The sequence below is a fragment of the Calypte anna genome, chromosome 1 (assembly GCF_003957555.1).
Source record: "Calypte anna isolate BGI_N300 chromosome 1, bCalAnn1_v1.p, whole genome shotgun sequence".
NCBI lineage: Eukaryota > Metazoa > Chordata > Aves > Apodiformes > Trochilidae > Calypte > Calypte anna.
In genome coordinates, this window is record NC_044244.1 from 120,264,336 (window position 1) to 120,279,894 (window position 15,559).

Sequence of the window (15,559 nt, forward strand, 5' to 3'; positions counted from 1 at the left end):
CAGGAGCCTCTGCTTCAATTCTATTATGTTCATTAATACCCTAAAAACTAATAGCACATTTGAAACTACTTTATCAATAATCTTCCAACTAGCCTAGTTTTTAAGGGAAGAGAAAGTGCCCCTACACACAGATCCCTTGTCCTCCCCTGGCCACAGCACCGTGTGCTGTTTGCCAGCACTTCCCTGGCTCCTGGCAAGAGCAGAATCCTCCCTTACAACTCACGGCATCAGCAAGCTGCCAGCATCAATATTGGAATGCCACTTTCTACAAAGATGATACTTATTGGCTAATAGGAGTTCTCATTTGTGGCTTTCTCTATGGATGCTTATTCAAATGTTATTTTAAAATTCTGGTTTAGATTATATCTTTTTTCTGTAACATATAATGAAGCCACTCCATAAAGAGGCCTCTTGGCTTCCACTAGAGCAATACAAGTACAAATGACTTAGAAGGAGCATGGGTAGAAAACTACGAAATTAATATTATTAGCTCTTAATTATCCAATAAATTTATTCAAGCTTACACCTCACGAGTGTGTTGCATATATTTGCTTTGGTTCACTGTAAATTTCCCTTAGAAAAGTTACCTTTTTTTACGTATTCCAGAGGCATACAAATTTACACTTGGAAAGGAAATTAAATACACCAAATGTCTAATGAGCAGTTCGCTTCTTTCTTTACATACTCAAGGGCCAATATTTTAGTGCTGGAATAAAATAAAAGATTATCTTCAACAGAAATATGCTAGCACTCTGATCATCACTTTTATCTATTTTCAACAAATACATGTCAACTACTCTAGAACTCATTAAAATATACAGAGTCTTTGGGAAAGTGATTTTGTGTACAAATGATGATAATTAAAATTAGAATGTAAGTGCTGCTTAGATTAAATGAACTGAGCTTAAATACCTTTTTAGATTCTAAAGACAATGGTACGTACCTGATGCCCTTGTTAAGTACTTACAATTGAATGAAAATTGACTAGCAAACACAAAGAAAATTTTTTCATTATTCAAGCTAGAAATGAAAAATTATAAACAACCATAATAAACATGCATGGTTGTTAATCGAAGACACTTTGAATTATGGAAAAAGAGGAAATAAATAAATAAATGTACAGAGAACGTCAGATAAATTATATGTACCATATCTGTTGTTTGCAGCACATCTTACCTTGTTGCATCTGTTTATTTCTCCCTTGGAGATATTAACAGAATTGTTGGCCATTCAAGTTATCGATAACTTAATAATGAAAATTAGAATGAAGCAATAGCAAACATAAAGATGTTTATGCTAAAGTGTGGCAAGATTTGTTTCAGTCTACTGAATTTGCAAGCTTTGCTGTATTGTCCCAAATCTTGCAATTTTCTGAATCTGGTAATTTCTACTCTCCATTAATTTTCAGTCTTAGTGAGGAAAGGAGCAGTCAAGCAGTCAAGTTAAAACTGCTAGCAGCTTGCATGTGTAGGACTTGCATATGGACTTGTATATGGAGATTGCAGTGGGTTTTTTTGTTTAATACTTAGATCAGTGATACAGATCACAAAGATGGAAGACTTTGTAATCGTTAAATCAGGAGTGTGTTGGAGACCTCTCCATGTTCCAAGCACAAAAAAAAAAGTACATTCCTAAGGTTCAGAAGTGACCAGTACCTTCACTGTCTCCCCCACTTCTGCAGGTCCCTGATGATAGCTCCTTTTCAGAACTCACGGTTCAAGGTGTTGCTTTTTCTCTAAATTCTTTTAGAAAGCCTTCAGTGACAAATCAAGTTTGGAGTTGCTGTGGTTATGTTAATAACATCACACAGCACAGTTCCATTTCCAAATGGAATGGTCTTAATTTTTAGAGTCAACTTTAGAACTGAGTGTTTTCCTGTTAGTGTAGAATCTGCTTTCCAGAAACAATCCCTATTATGCATTTAATATTCTCCGCTCTCAAATTCTTCTTCTTAGTAAACTCCTTTACCAAGAGCAAAAATAAATGGGCCTTGAACACACTAAAATTTAACTTGCTCACAGAAGAGCAGGGGCACTGAAGCAGATGGAGAGCCTATCTGGCTCATTTTCTTATTTCCAGAGGTTACAAGTCAGAAGATGTGCAGGAAAAGAGCATCAGGCAACTATCTCTGAGGTAATTATCTTCCCAGCAACCTGTCCAGGGGCCTGTCCTCTTGGACCAGGTTTATATCTGTCTGTTCTTTTGTTCTGAACAGAATGCCCTCTTTCTCTGATCATCTGCTAATAGAGTGACCAGTGCAGATCCTCACAGAACACTCCTCCAAGTATTTTGAAAAGAATTCATTTTTTCCTACCTCCTTTTCTTAGCTCTAATCAATTACTAATTTACGAAAGTACCTCCTTTTTTGTCCCATGACAACTTCCAGTTAATAGCCTTGGGAAAGAATCTCATCAAATGTGTTATATGGAAATAAAAATAGCATATCAAAGATACTTACTTGCTTTATAAATTATTATTATCAACTATTAATAATAATTATTATTAATGGTAATAATGATAATAATAATGATAATAATAATGATAATAATAATAATAATAAATCCTCTAGTAGATTAAGAAAACATTTTTTCCTAAAAGAAAAAGCAAAAAACCAAGTCCCCTTGACTCTTCCCATTATACCCTATGACCATTCATTCTCTCTTATTCATTCACATTGTGGTCACAACCATTTTCCTCACAGAGGTAATAGAATGACTTCTTATGCAGATCCTGCTGGATCACCTTTTGAAAAAGAGGATTTGGCACTTGCCATGCTGATTCTTCCTGTGTGGCCACTACTAGTGATAAGCTATACATCAAAGCTATTTGGCACTTTCTTGTCTAAGTTCCTTTGAAATACCTGAGAGAATCTTATCTGGCCCTTATATTTGTCAAATTCATTTTATGAATTTTTTCTAAAGTACCTTCTACTGACACTGAATTTGAAACACTTCCTGGGGCTTACCTTCCATATGAAAAATCTTCAGGATAAGAATTTCCCAAACTCTTCAATTGAAAATAATTATTTTTATGCCTTAGAAAGTTGGTCCTCAAAGTCTTTGTGGGCTTGTTAGATATAAATTACATTTAACTTGCTAGAGCTCATAATTCTCAAATAACTCAATTTTGTAGAACTCTTTTTCTGTTGCTTAACTGGCCCTTTTAAAAGGATGTGGTTTTCAGAGCACATCACCAGCCCCTACGGAACTTTCTATGTATTATTATTGAAAACATAGCTGCAAATCAGTAAGGCAGCAACTGCCTGGTGTGAGATTTGCGTAGAGGATACATCAAGCGATATGACTATGCACAGGATCACAAATTTCAGTCTCCTGCAGTGTGGTTCTTTCCCAGCAGCATTAATGGAAACTCAGTTGTATCTGACAAGTACTTATCAGCAACTTCAGACCTGATTATGTTCCTCCCACATTTCACAGGAGCCTCTTCCCCTGAAATCACACTGTCCAGCAGTGGAAGACCATTTGTACTGTACCTTTCTGTGAATATTTCCTCCAATGGAGCATCATTTTCAGGGCATGATTACATTGGTACCTCTCTCAGGTAGGTGAGGGATTTGTTCAGAAAGATTCACCTAAATTCTTTGCCTCTTAGAAAAACTCCTAAAAGGATAGTGAACAGCACTATCCAAACTTCAAGGTCAGATGCCAGCAGTGCATCAGGTCAGCAGTTATGTTAGAAAATACAATTGCCTTTACACCCATGGCTGATTGGTTACGTTTGACAGCTCTCTGCTTTGCGACAAGGTTAGACACACTGAGTGTGAAATTTAGCTTCAGTGACTCCAGCCTCCTGTTACAGCTTTCTCTAATGTGCCATGGCAGAGAGGCTGAAAGAGCTGAACTCTGCTGAAACTTGAAAGGACCCAATATTGAAGAAGACATAACAGTGATGATACTTATTTCACGCTGACCGGGCATCCTCTCCCTTCACATGATACATCTGAAGCAGCACTGGTGGCCACTGCTTAGTTCAGCAGGAACAGGAGCTGTCATGTACCTCACAGCTGTGATCAGTTCAGGGAAGTCTGCCTCAAGTGCTCCCTCAGATGATCAACAAAAATCTGGCTTCTGAATGATGGCAGCCCTCTAATTAAGGTGGAGCAATCTAGGTTCAGAATTAATTTTAATCAAAGGAACTGCCTAATTATCATACACCCACTTTACAAATGAGCTCACTTAGACAGAAAAGAACTTAAGTGAGTGGTTTGAAGGCAAAAATTGTTCACAGAAATTGGTAGGAGCAGATACCAGAAGACCTAGATTGATAGCCCCCTGCTGTAAATTCTTCACTGTGATACATTCATTTTTGTCTTTCAAAAATTACTTCTCTCTGCAACCAAAAGAGATTCGGGAGAAAAAGGGCAGTCACTCAGCAACTTCTAATGAGCCTGTCCTTGGGGCAGAGGTTATTCCAGCTGCTTTTTGGACCCTAATGGCACAGAACAAGAAGGCTGATTTAACATGCAAAGCTAACAAAAAGAGAAGTGTGAGGGTGAAGATAACACAATTGTATACAGAAATACTGGTATAGACTTTTAACGTCAGTTAGTTAGAATTTTCCTATCCAAAATACCATTAAAGCATATGGGAATGAACATCGAAATCCATACACATCTTTGAAAAACTCAGCTTTTACCTCATGTGTTTCTAAATCAGTTTTCATGCTAAAACCAACCAGTACTTAAAATTAGCATAACGCAGATTGTACTGTACATACAAGATAATTTCATCAAACTATACATATATGAATTTTACATTAACCACAGACATCACTCCTTGTCCTTGAAGGTATCAAACAAATCCACTGGACACCACTTCTTAGGTTTTCTGGGTCTATAGAACAGTCTCCTCCAGGCTGCATATTCATTAATACTAAAGGACTGAACTGCTAGCATTTCAAGAGTTACTGAATATTTATGGAGGTATACATACACGTTTTTGCTAGAGAAAACAGAAATATTAAGCTTTAATAAATGTGATTTCAGCTAGCATTTGCAATAGGCAGAGTACACACAAAGGCAGTCACTGTAACTCAGCTTGCCCCTGTACTCGGCACTGGTGAGGTTACACATCAAGGACTGTGTTCAGTTCTGTGCCCTTCACTACAAGAAAGACATTGAGCTGCTGGAGTGAGTTTGGAGAAGGGCAACCAAGCTGGTGAAGGGTCTGGAGAGCAAGTCCTGTGAGGAGAGGCTGAAGGAATTGAAGGAATTAGTTTGGAGAAGAGGGGGTTGAGAGGAGACCTTATTGTTCTCTACAGGTACCTGAAAGGAGGTTGTAGGGAGGTGAGTGCTGACCTCTTCTCCCAAGTGAATAATGATAGGACTAGAGGATATGGCCTGAACTAGCACCTGAGGAGTTTTAGACTAGATAATGAGGAAGAATTTATCTACAAGAGAGTAGTCAGGCATTGGAATGGTCTGGCCAGGGAGGTGGTGGCATCACCATCCCTGGAAGTATTCAGAGACCGTATAGTTGAGACTCTTCAGGTCATGCTCTAGTGGGCAGTGTGATACAGATATTGATTTCTTTTACTGTGATCTTCAAGATCTTTTCCAATTGTGACAATTCTGTGAGTCTGTGGCAAGTGGTAACTTGTTAAGCAGTGATAATTCAAATCTGTGGGAGCCCTTGCTTTTCCAGAACTATTTTCTCACTTAAGATCTTCCATAGCTGAATTAAGACGTTTTAGCTTTTGATTTTCAGTCACATAAGCTGTACAGATATTATCTGAATTTTAATACATACATTTCCCAAACAGGCACTTTATAGCAGGAGGCTCAGAAGTCAGATACTCACTGATCTGGTTGGTAGATGCACTATAAAAAGCATTTACAGTAGTTGGGCTTGTAAACCACCTGCAGCAAGAGCAGAAGAGATCAGCTGTCAGTACACATATATCTTTATTAATAGAGTGAGCAATGATTTAAAGTGAACTCAGTGGAAGGAAGCAAAAATGTTAAAGACCTTGGATACAGTAAAGTTTAAGTATTTCTCTATTTCTCCATTTTCTCCATTTCCATGCCACCTACACTTTCTAGAACACTGAAATCTATTGTTTAATGGCCTTATTTTCATTGCATACATGCAATTAATGACCAACAGGAGCAACTGCTAAGCTTCTTTGTGCATATGAGTTCTGCCATGCTGATGAACTCACCTTCACCCAACAGAGGCTGAAACACTGACAGCAGCTGGGAAAACTCTCTTAGGTGTCTTTCAACAGATCTCAAGGTGTGGAGAAACCCCCTCTTGAAATCAGAGGAGAGCATCATGAAATGAGTGAAGTGGGTTCAGAGGTTTTGCTGAACATCACTTGAACAATTAGAGTGATGCCAGCAATACAGGTGGGTGCTTTCTGGGAACCTAAATTCAAAGTAAACTGCTTCACATTCTGTACCTGACATGGTGAACACAGCCATCAGTGTGTTCATAAAGAAATGGACCTCTTACAAGGCAAAACAAATTAAAAAATTAATATCAGCATTTCTTCATTTAGTAAGGTTTCTCATACAGACTGAAGGGAAACTTAAATTTTAATAGCAAATAAGAGTCATTAATCTCCTTAGCCTAAGATCATCTGTATTGGCAGTGGTTTCACCCATACAAGTGGAAAATCTCAACTGGCTTTAGCAAGATCCAAATCCCCTCAGATGGAACTTTGAGTTCAGTGTTTCCAAAATTTCACTTTATGATTTTATAAGGAAGAACAGAGATAAAAGTAATAAAGATGATGAGAATTAGTGGTTAATTCATAAGAAATTAGAAGCAATTCTAATAAACTCTAATAAACATTCAAATGGGAACATCCAGCAATGCATTAGTTAGCAGTTTAGAGAAGATGAATGCAATGCAGTTGCTTTGGAATTTTTTTTCAAAGGGGAGGGATGGGAGCTGCAAAACAAAGAACAAGGCAAAGGAAGATCTATCAAAACATGGAAAATGTGTCATGTCAGTGATCTTCACATACATAACCCGTGTTTTAAAATAGCACCATCAGATGAATGAGTTATCTGCAGATTCTGACTGGCAAGTGATGTCCTCAATGGAGCCATGCAACAAAGGGAAGAGTTTTCATTCTGTCTTTTATAAAGAGTCAGCATTCTGTCTTTTATAAACAAATTAACCTGCTTCTCTCATCTTCAAAGCTGTGTAACTTATCTGACAAGGCAACAACTAGAAAAACTAACCAGTGAAAGCAAAGTGTGATGTCATGTAAATATTTTAACCATCTACCACATTATAGGCTTTAATTGCCACAGATAACCCTGTGTTTTGTTTACTAGGAGATTCTGAAGGGGAGAAGCAGGGGGAGGTGGTTTTCTGATGTGTTTTCCATTCCTCTATAACAAAGAGATTAAATGTGAGAGGTAATGCAGTGAGAAAATGGAAAATTGAAGAAAGAAGGTTTTTGGTGAGGGGATAAAGAAAAAATTAAGGGGCTTAATTAACTACATTTCAGTTTCATGTTTGTTCACAGCAGCAATCAGCTGAAGTATTTTGAAGGATGCAAACCAGCCACTTGTGTGATGGGACCTGCTCCCTAGGTTTAGGAGTAGCTCTGGAAGCCTGTCACTTTTTTGACAAGGATATAACCCATCTGGTAGGGACCAGTCTGAAATATTCATAATTGTAATTTAGACTGTATGTTAAGTCTGAATGAATACATTGCATTTTGACTTCTACTTCACCCTGTTGACCCGTTCTATTTACAACATCCTTTCTGTTCTCTTGAACAGCATCTTTTAAGCGTGAAAGAGGCTTCCAGGACAACAAATCCTCCCTTTTTGCAAATCCTTCTTAGAGCACGTCTTACAGGACCTCTCATTTCCAGCCACAGGATCAAGGGCCTGAGACAGATAATAGAGACTTCAAAACAGACTAATGTGCTTTGCTCTTCTCCGCAACCTTTTTGTTGCTCCAGCCCCGGGGGCTCACCACAGCTAGTCAAATCCAGGAACCACCACAATCAGTGGTTAAAGAGCTCTTCACTGACAAGCAGCACCTCTCTAACAGTACAAGTCTGCACTCATTTGTATTGGATGAGGAGCTAATGAGTGATGTGTTTGTCACCACAAGACCACCTCACTCTGCCCAAGATCAACTGCAATGATGATGCCATTTGGTCCACAGCTACCAAGAGAGGACATCACAGCACTGCTGTCCATGCTTTCATAACTATGAACTCATAGACTCATAGCTCATAAAATAGCTGCTGACATTCATCACAACATCCCCGTCCTGAAACTGCTTCTTTCTTCACAATCTACCACAACAGTAGCAGAACCCACCCTGTTTCCTGAGCTTAGAATAAGCCAAAGACTGATAGCAGCATCAATTTTCTCACTGTAAAACTGAACGAAGTTCTTTCCAAGTTGCTCTTCATAATAAGATCTTAAGAATTACTCTATATGAAGTTTGTTATGTTTTTTTTAACAGCTAGGAAAAAGAGACTTAGCAGCTGTACTGGGGATGCAGGGAGAACAAGAGTTCTCCAGTGACAAGCAGAGTATTCTGCTGAATTTCATATTTGACATTTAGACACTTGGCAAGGAGAATATTTACACTTCAGGATTTTGTACCATTCTGAGCCACTCTCAAGAAGGCTTAGGAAGCATTTTCCACAAAAGAACAGAAATAACTGAGACTGTTTCCATTCAGACTATCAGAACAATTTCACCTCTCATCTGTCATCCTTTTTAAGTGAGCTCCTTGAAATGACTGAACCTTCAGTGACAGACCTTAGCCAATAACACATCAAATTACTATATGAAGGTCTGTAATAAATAGCTGTCACCATTAAATATTGAGGTGAAGCAAATTTAGAAATGGCTCTCATTCCTATTTGAAGTCAGGTTGCCTGAGCATTTGTTCTGGGTCTGGTTACAATTTCAGTGTGTTTGATCAGAAGAAAAAAAATAAAAGGCAAGTACAGCAAACTCAAAGCCCTTATCAGTTATCAAGTAAATAAAAAACAAATCTATAATTGTTTAGACTGATTCCATTTGGTATTAGCATGTGAAAAAGAGACAGCTTTGAATGATGCGTTGTAATATTACCTATGCAGCAGTCAAAGCCTAATGCAGTGACTTGGCACTTGTAAGTTTGAGATTTCTCTTGCTGAAATAAAATCTGAAACCTCTACTGAGATAGCAAGGGGAGCAGATACTCTCTTAGGCTATATTATTCTCCTCAGTATCTTCCTTTCTGAGTTGAGTAGAGTGTGCTACATTGCCATGCATAAAGAGAGGTGACTAGGAACATTTACAATACAGAGAGAAATGCTTATAAAATCCTCTGTAAAGCACAAACTGAATTTGCAACTTTCTTGCTCAACTTTTTGAGTTAGAAGAAATCACCTCAGTGAAGGAGAATTTAGTATTCAATGTCCCAGGTAAGAACTCTTTTAAAAAACTTGTATAAATTAAGAAAATTGAACTTGTGGAAGTATAGTGCCCTTAAGCTGTAGTGTCCTTAAGAAATGAAAAGGCAAAAAAAGTTGCTAATGAAGCTGGAATCTAAAAAATCTCTTCCCAAGAAATCATTATAAAGAAAAACTTCTTAAGAGGAGGTAATCTTCAAGGTTACTTTCAAAACTGTATTTCACCTTCTCATTGTTAATCTGTTCTTTACACATCCACATGTAGAAAAAGGTACGAACAGCTTCCCAGGCTAGGCTGCCATTTGTCTGCCCTGGCAAAAATCTGGGATGGTAAGGCTGAGCCCAGCCTCCAGCAGCACATCACTGCTTAACATGCAGTTCAAAGATCAGGAAAAGGCTCCAGGATGCTTTTCTCCAAGGCAAGTTCACCCACAGGATTTCTGAGCTCTCCAGCAGTGTCTCTCCAATAGATAGCAGCCTGCCCAATGTCCTTCTTATCTGCTTTTGCTTTTTTGTAGAAGGAGTTTTTGCACTGCCCTTACTGTCATCCAAACCAGCACCTCTCAGAGCTGCCCTTCCCTGCTGCCAACCAAGAGTAAGGGCTTGCCAACAGTGGTGTGTGGTCAGACAACTGGAATAGGTCCTGAAGGAGACACAGGAATCTACTTATCTCTTACAACACAGGGCTTAGTAGTCCTCTTATTGGGCTACTAAATGTCTACATCTCCAGCAGTGAAATTGGAGTGAAAAGAGAGGAAAGATTTGGCCATGTCTAAAAATCTTAGAGATGTCCTGACTTCAAAGGAGAAAGATACTACGAAGTTGTATGCCCAAGAAGTTCTCTGATGCCTTGCTACTTGCAAGTATATCAGGGTTAAGAAGGATAGATTCAATAGCTGTTAAAAAGGTGTGGGTGTATGCCTACGTCTAGACATACACATATGCACACATGTATGTATATTTCTATAGATAAGCAAAGGACACTAAAATCCTTATTCTCCTTTATCTCTCACTTCCCCAAAAACTGGCTTTCACTTCCCTCTGCCCTAGTTGTGTCTCATTTGGATTATTACAACTGCCTTCATGCCTGGTCCCTTTCTCCATCCTTTCAGCTTCACACCTCATCCATCAGCCCTCTTGATCCAACCTGTTTTGTGTGCAGGCCAGGTCCTGCCACAAATTCCTTTTGTATGTCTCTCTCTGGATACTGGAGCACTTTTTTTCTTGTTTGATAGGACTAGACATCAAGATGATAGCAGTCTCTCCAGCCAGCATTTAGGATTGCATCTGGCATCCAAAGTGGTTGTTGAGGACAGCAAGTTGCTCCTCTCAAGGCTGCTGTGCCCATGGAGGAGCCTGACCACTGGGACCAGCAGGGTCCTACACCCCGATGCCATCTTACAGCTCCTTGGGACCAGTTAGGTTGGGTATGTTCCCAATTCTATGCCCAGAGCAATGCCTCACCTCACTCCCTTGCTCCTTTTTCCTGTAAAGCAGATGAGTGCTTGGAGGGAGGGAGAAAAACAGAAGACAAAGAATTTTGATGATTACTTCTCCTTTGGGAAATGTTCTTTTCCCCTTTTTAGATTACAAAACTGTTGAATTTGCAGAATAACCTTTCCATTTTCATATCCACATTCCCTCTTACTTTATCAAACTCTATTGTCTTGTATCTGCCCCCTGATGGTGTTTCCCTGCTGCTCTGAATGAACCATCATTCTGATTTTCCATTTAGTTGACAACGCTGAGGAAAGTGAGTCCCTCTTAAAATGATATCACTGAAAAATCTGGATTATCTTTTAAGTGAATATAGTGTTTTACATTTGTGATTAATATTACTTTACTAGGTGGTAACTCATTTGTTTAAACATTAATTTTCTCGTTTATCTTTATCTGTCCATAACTCAGACCACCTTACAATATTTGTCTGTAAATATAAGTGCTATGCTAAAAACTACTTAACTAGAGAAAACACAAAGCAAATGGGAACAAAAGCCCAAAGGTAACTCTGTATTAACACAGAGCCAAGCTCCATTGTAGACCAAAGATATGTGGAGTTCTATGAAATACAAAAACTTTTAAGAAGCAAAAAGAGGAGAGGGGGAGGGGAAAAAGGGAGGGAGAAGTGGAAAACAAAGGGAAAAAGATAAGGAATAGAAAAAAGAGAAGTAAAAGCATCAGAAAGCAGCAGAGTCCAACAGTTAAAATGTGGCAAGTGTTGATATTTTTAAGGCCAGAGTTGACATAGCTCAGACTGGTGAGTGGGAGCTATTGGTCTGTAATAATTAATTTTTTTAAAAAATTACTAGAGGTGGCAATGCCTCCCTGTGCCTTAGTACCTCTCAGCAAAGACAGCAAAAGTGGTCAATGTAAGGCACATCACTTTCAGATCACTTTTCTATTGCTGATCAGGCACAAAGGCAGAATAATCTCCCAACAGGAATAATTATGACTGAGGGCTCGGATGGAGGTTACCCCCAGCCTCACAGAAGGCAGAACATAGAGCTGTACAAATGAAAGAGACCAAAAATCAAACAGGGGTCCCCCAGGACAGAATGTGCCCCACAGGATGACAAGAAAAGCACAAAAAAAAGGTGATGAAGGGGCTGCTGCTAAGTTGACCTTAAAATAAGACAGTCAAGACAAGCATGAGAAAGTTGGACAGTTGGGTAAAATACTGATTTTTTAAGCATACTCATATGACACTTCTCAGTTCGCAGCCCTTGAGTAATAGAGTCAGGGATTACCTGCCAATAATTTCATTACACAGGGAGATTTCCCATTGTGCCAAAAATCTACATGACCTGTGTTAGTGCTGCCCTAGTGCTATTCATAAGGAGAAGCCTGCTGACCACCATTGCTATAGAGAGGTAAGTGTTCTTTCACTGCTCTGATGGAAACTGTTGGTCTGAAGAGAAAATACTGTCATGATCTAGTCCTGGCATTCAGGGCTGCAGAAAAGTCTGTAAAATAATCCCCTGGGATTATCTATTGCAATGCTAAAGAAAGGTGTGATGAGAAGGTAAAATTCACAATTAAAATGAAACATAAACATCCCCTTGAAAATGGGGCCAAGTTACAACACTCAATGAGGAACAACCTGAGCTTGTTCTGCTGACATCTTCTACCTGCATCATGGACAACATAGAGTCACCCCTGAAAAAAAATTATGGCTCAGTTTGAGTAGGAATTTCTGGATCTCTAAGGAACTATCACCACAGGAGCTAAGCAGCAGCACCAAAATCAAAGTCTCTCTGTAGAAGGAGTAATTTTTAAGTAGCATGATTAAATTAATTAAGTTCTGTTTTGGTTTTAATTTGCATTTTAAGGATTTGATTACATGCCAGTAAGAAGAGACTGATTCTCTCATGTATTTGATGACAGAATGTGACACAATCTGTAGTCTCAGGTTTACAAATACATCAAAATAACATATGTAAATTAAATTATGTTTTATTCCATATAATTTCTATCAACAGCAGGTAACTAACAATGTTGATTGCTATTACTAATAATACTATTATCTCCTACTAATGGTTCCATTCTTAGAAAATTTATTTCATAAATCCCTGCTGTACCATTCCAAATTATAACTGTGACCAAGAGCCATAATCCATTTTTAATTGAGATTCAATTACCCTTTTTTCATTAAATTTATTTTAAACTACAAGCATATGACTATACAGGGTTACCTAGAACTTACCAAACAAAATATCCACAGAATTTTCTGAATAACTGAGGAGTGTCACCACTGCCTTTTTGTATCATAATGGGCTACTGTATATATAATTCTACTAAAACATACATTGTATACATTAAAATATTGTTAGAAGATTATGTAAATTTGCATTTTGTCTACTCACTCTGTTTTTGGAACTTCTTTTCTAAGCCAGTAGAAATCTGACTGGGCTGCATATTTGCGAGTTTGCAACACATTGCCAAAATAGTCACTCTCTGAAAACTTCAGCTGTGTAGATAGAGCACAGACGTATTAAAAGCATGTCCAAAGTAAGAAAAGCTCACACAAAAACCCCAGAAATTTTATTTTTAACAAAAAAATCACCTAATTATTTAGCCATTATCAAAGCAAATAAAATTTTCAGCCTTGGCAAGAATAATGAATATTTCATGAGCTTAGTTTAAAAACAGTGGCTGAAGGGATCTACACAATGGACTGGTACACCAGAAAATAATTTTCTTGTGCAGAGAACAGTTGAGGAAATCAGAAGTGCCCAAAGATGAATTGCAGATTACGTGTTTCTAAGGCTACCATCCAGACAGCCTCTTTTCCATAATGAACTAGGTCTACTTTAATTTTTCAAAGTGCATTTTAAAACCACTTTCAAAAGTTTAACAAAGCACATTTTTTCAGTTTCCTGAAAAAAATTTTGAGGAAATCCAGTTTTGAGGAAAAATGCACTACTATTTTTTAATATTGTTACTTTGAAAAGAAATACTTTTGGTTTATTTTATTTTTATAACTAAATGCAAAATTCATGCCAGTGTATGTTTAACCCTTAAAGTGCTGAATAGCAGGATGGCTTTTTGTACCCAGGAACATTTTAATCCCAGAAGGCCTCATAGTCATCTTGCTTAGACACACCAGCACTAGCAATTTAGACATGAGAGTGAGCATATTTAATTCAATGTCTAAAAATAACCAGACAAGAAAACTCCAGATGCATGCCAAACAAAGGAAGGACTTTGATTTTGGATTCCAGTGAAACAGAGCAAAGAATGGCTGCAATATATAAAAGAAGAAAGCTGCAAATCTGATACTTACTGTTTTGATGTCTTCATTAATATACGTGTCATTCATTATAAACTGAGGGTAACCCACTTTTGCCATAACTGCTTTTGCCTTTGAAAAAAGAAAAAAGAAAAAAGAGTTGGCAGGCATAACCATTCATCAGATACTGCCTTCCCTCCCCTGCACCATTCTTTTCCACTTTGTATTACTCTGGGTCCCTGAAGGCATCATCCTAATTTATTTTCAAACCCACTTGCCTACAAGATACACTTGGTGCTGCAAATGAGCTTTGTGTCATAACGTGGAAGGTCCATGTTCTGTTGTCAGATTATCACAGTGGGTCTGTCCTCACCTGCAGAACTTTTGCAGACTTACAGTAATGTGTTTGAGTGCAAAATCTTAACAGCTTATTTTGCCTACTGTTTTTTTGTGTTAGTCAGATGGTCAAATGTCTATTTTTACCGTTTTCCAGAAGGAGACAGGAAATGGCCCTCTTTGCTATGGCACTGTAGCTGATAGACATCCAACTGCTAACATAGATTTGAGAGCCAGATAAGAATGAACTTGGGTCCCAGCAAGCAGAGACTGCCCAATTTCCACTAAGGGTAAATTCCATTTACACCTGAGGATGGGTGCACACTCTTCTGAAGGACATGGTACTTTCCTAAAACTACAGGGCTAATCTTCCTTTTGTCCTTTACTTTCACCCTTTTCATTCTTTGCCAATTCCTTAACTTTAGTAAAGGCATTAAAATAAGGCATTCCACTGTTCATGAACTTCTTTATTTTTTCCTCTTTCAGTCATGATCTGGTTCCAGTGTTTAAGCATAATCTGTGTAGACTCTCTGTTGTGAAATGTTAGCTCTAAATGAGCATTCCCACTTTGCAAACCATTGTGTAAGTGTATTAACACCTGAGTAATGTCCCCACAAGAACACAAGCAGGCCTCCCAGCCACCCAGAATCTCTGTGGGAACAACTCATTTCCATAAGAAAAGGAGAAAGATACCAAAAGATAAGACAACATACCAAGAACTGAAATATGACAAGTCCATAGAATAAAGAATAGTCATGATGGGCTAGGGTAGCTCACTTTGACTGTTTTCAGGTTGCCCAATATTATTTCTCCTTAAGTCTTTGAAATTTCCTCCACCCCTCAAGGAAGGCTCCTCTGGAAATTTGTTCTTCAAAGTCAAATGTCTAAACTCAAATGAATATTGCAAGATATGAAATGCAATAAATGGACTGGCCTTCAAATGAACTGCAGCCATACCAGCCCTGCATTCTGCTCACTGCAAATAGAGCCTGGACCTCTCTGGGGTCCATCAAATACAATTTCTCTCTTGATGTATGGGGATGGTTGCTCAGGGGAAGTTTCCTCTTACTCCACAATTAAATCCTTGCCCCC

The 15,559-nt window shown here is 38.3% G+C and overlaps 1 protein-coding gene across 1 annotated transcript in view; it reads right to left on the reverse strand.

The window, feature by feature from the left end:
• PHEX (phosphate regulating endopeptidase homolog X-linked) overlaps nt 1-15,559 on the reverse strand; it is a 105,732-nt gene that overhangs the window by 21,291 nt on the left and 68,882 nt on the right. Inside the window, exons 13-15 of the mRNA XM_008505955.2 lie at nt 14,186-14,263; nt 13,266-13,369; nt 5,820-5,878 (exon numbers count right to left, since the gene is read on the reverse strand). Of these exons, the coding sequence (XP_008504177.1) occupies nt 5,820-5,878; nt 13,266-13,369; nt 14,186-14,263 (241 nt within the window). The remainder of the gene's footprint in view (nt 1-5,819; nt 5,879-13,265; nt 13,370-14,185; nt 14,264-15,559) is intronic.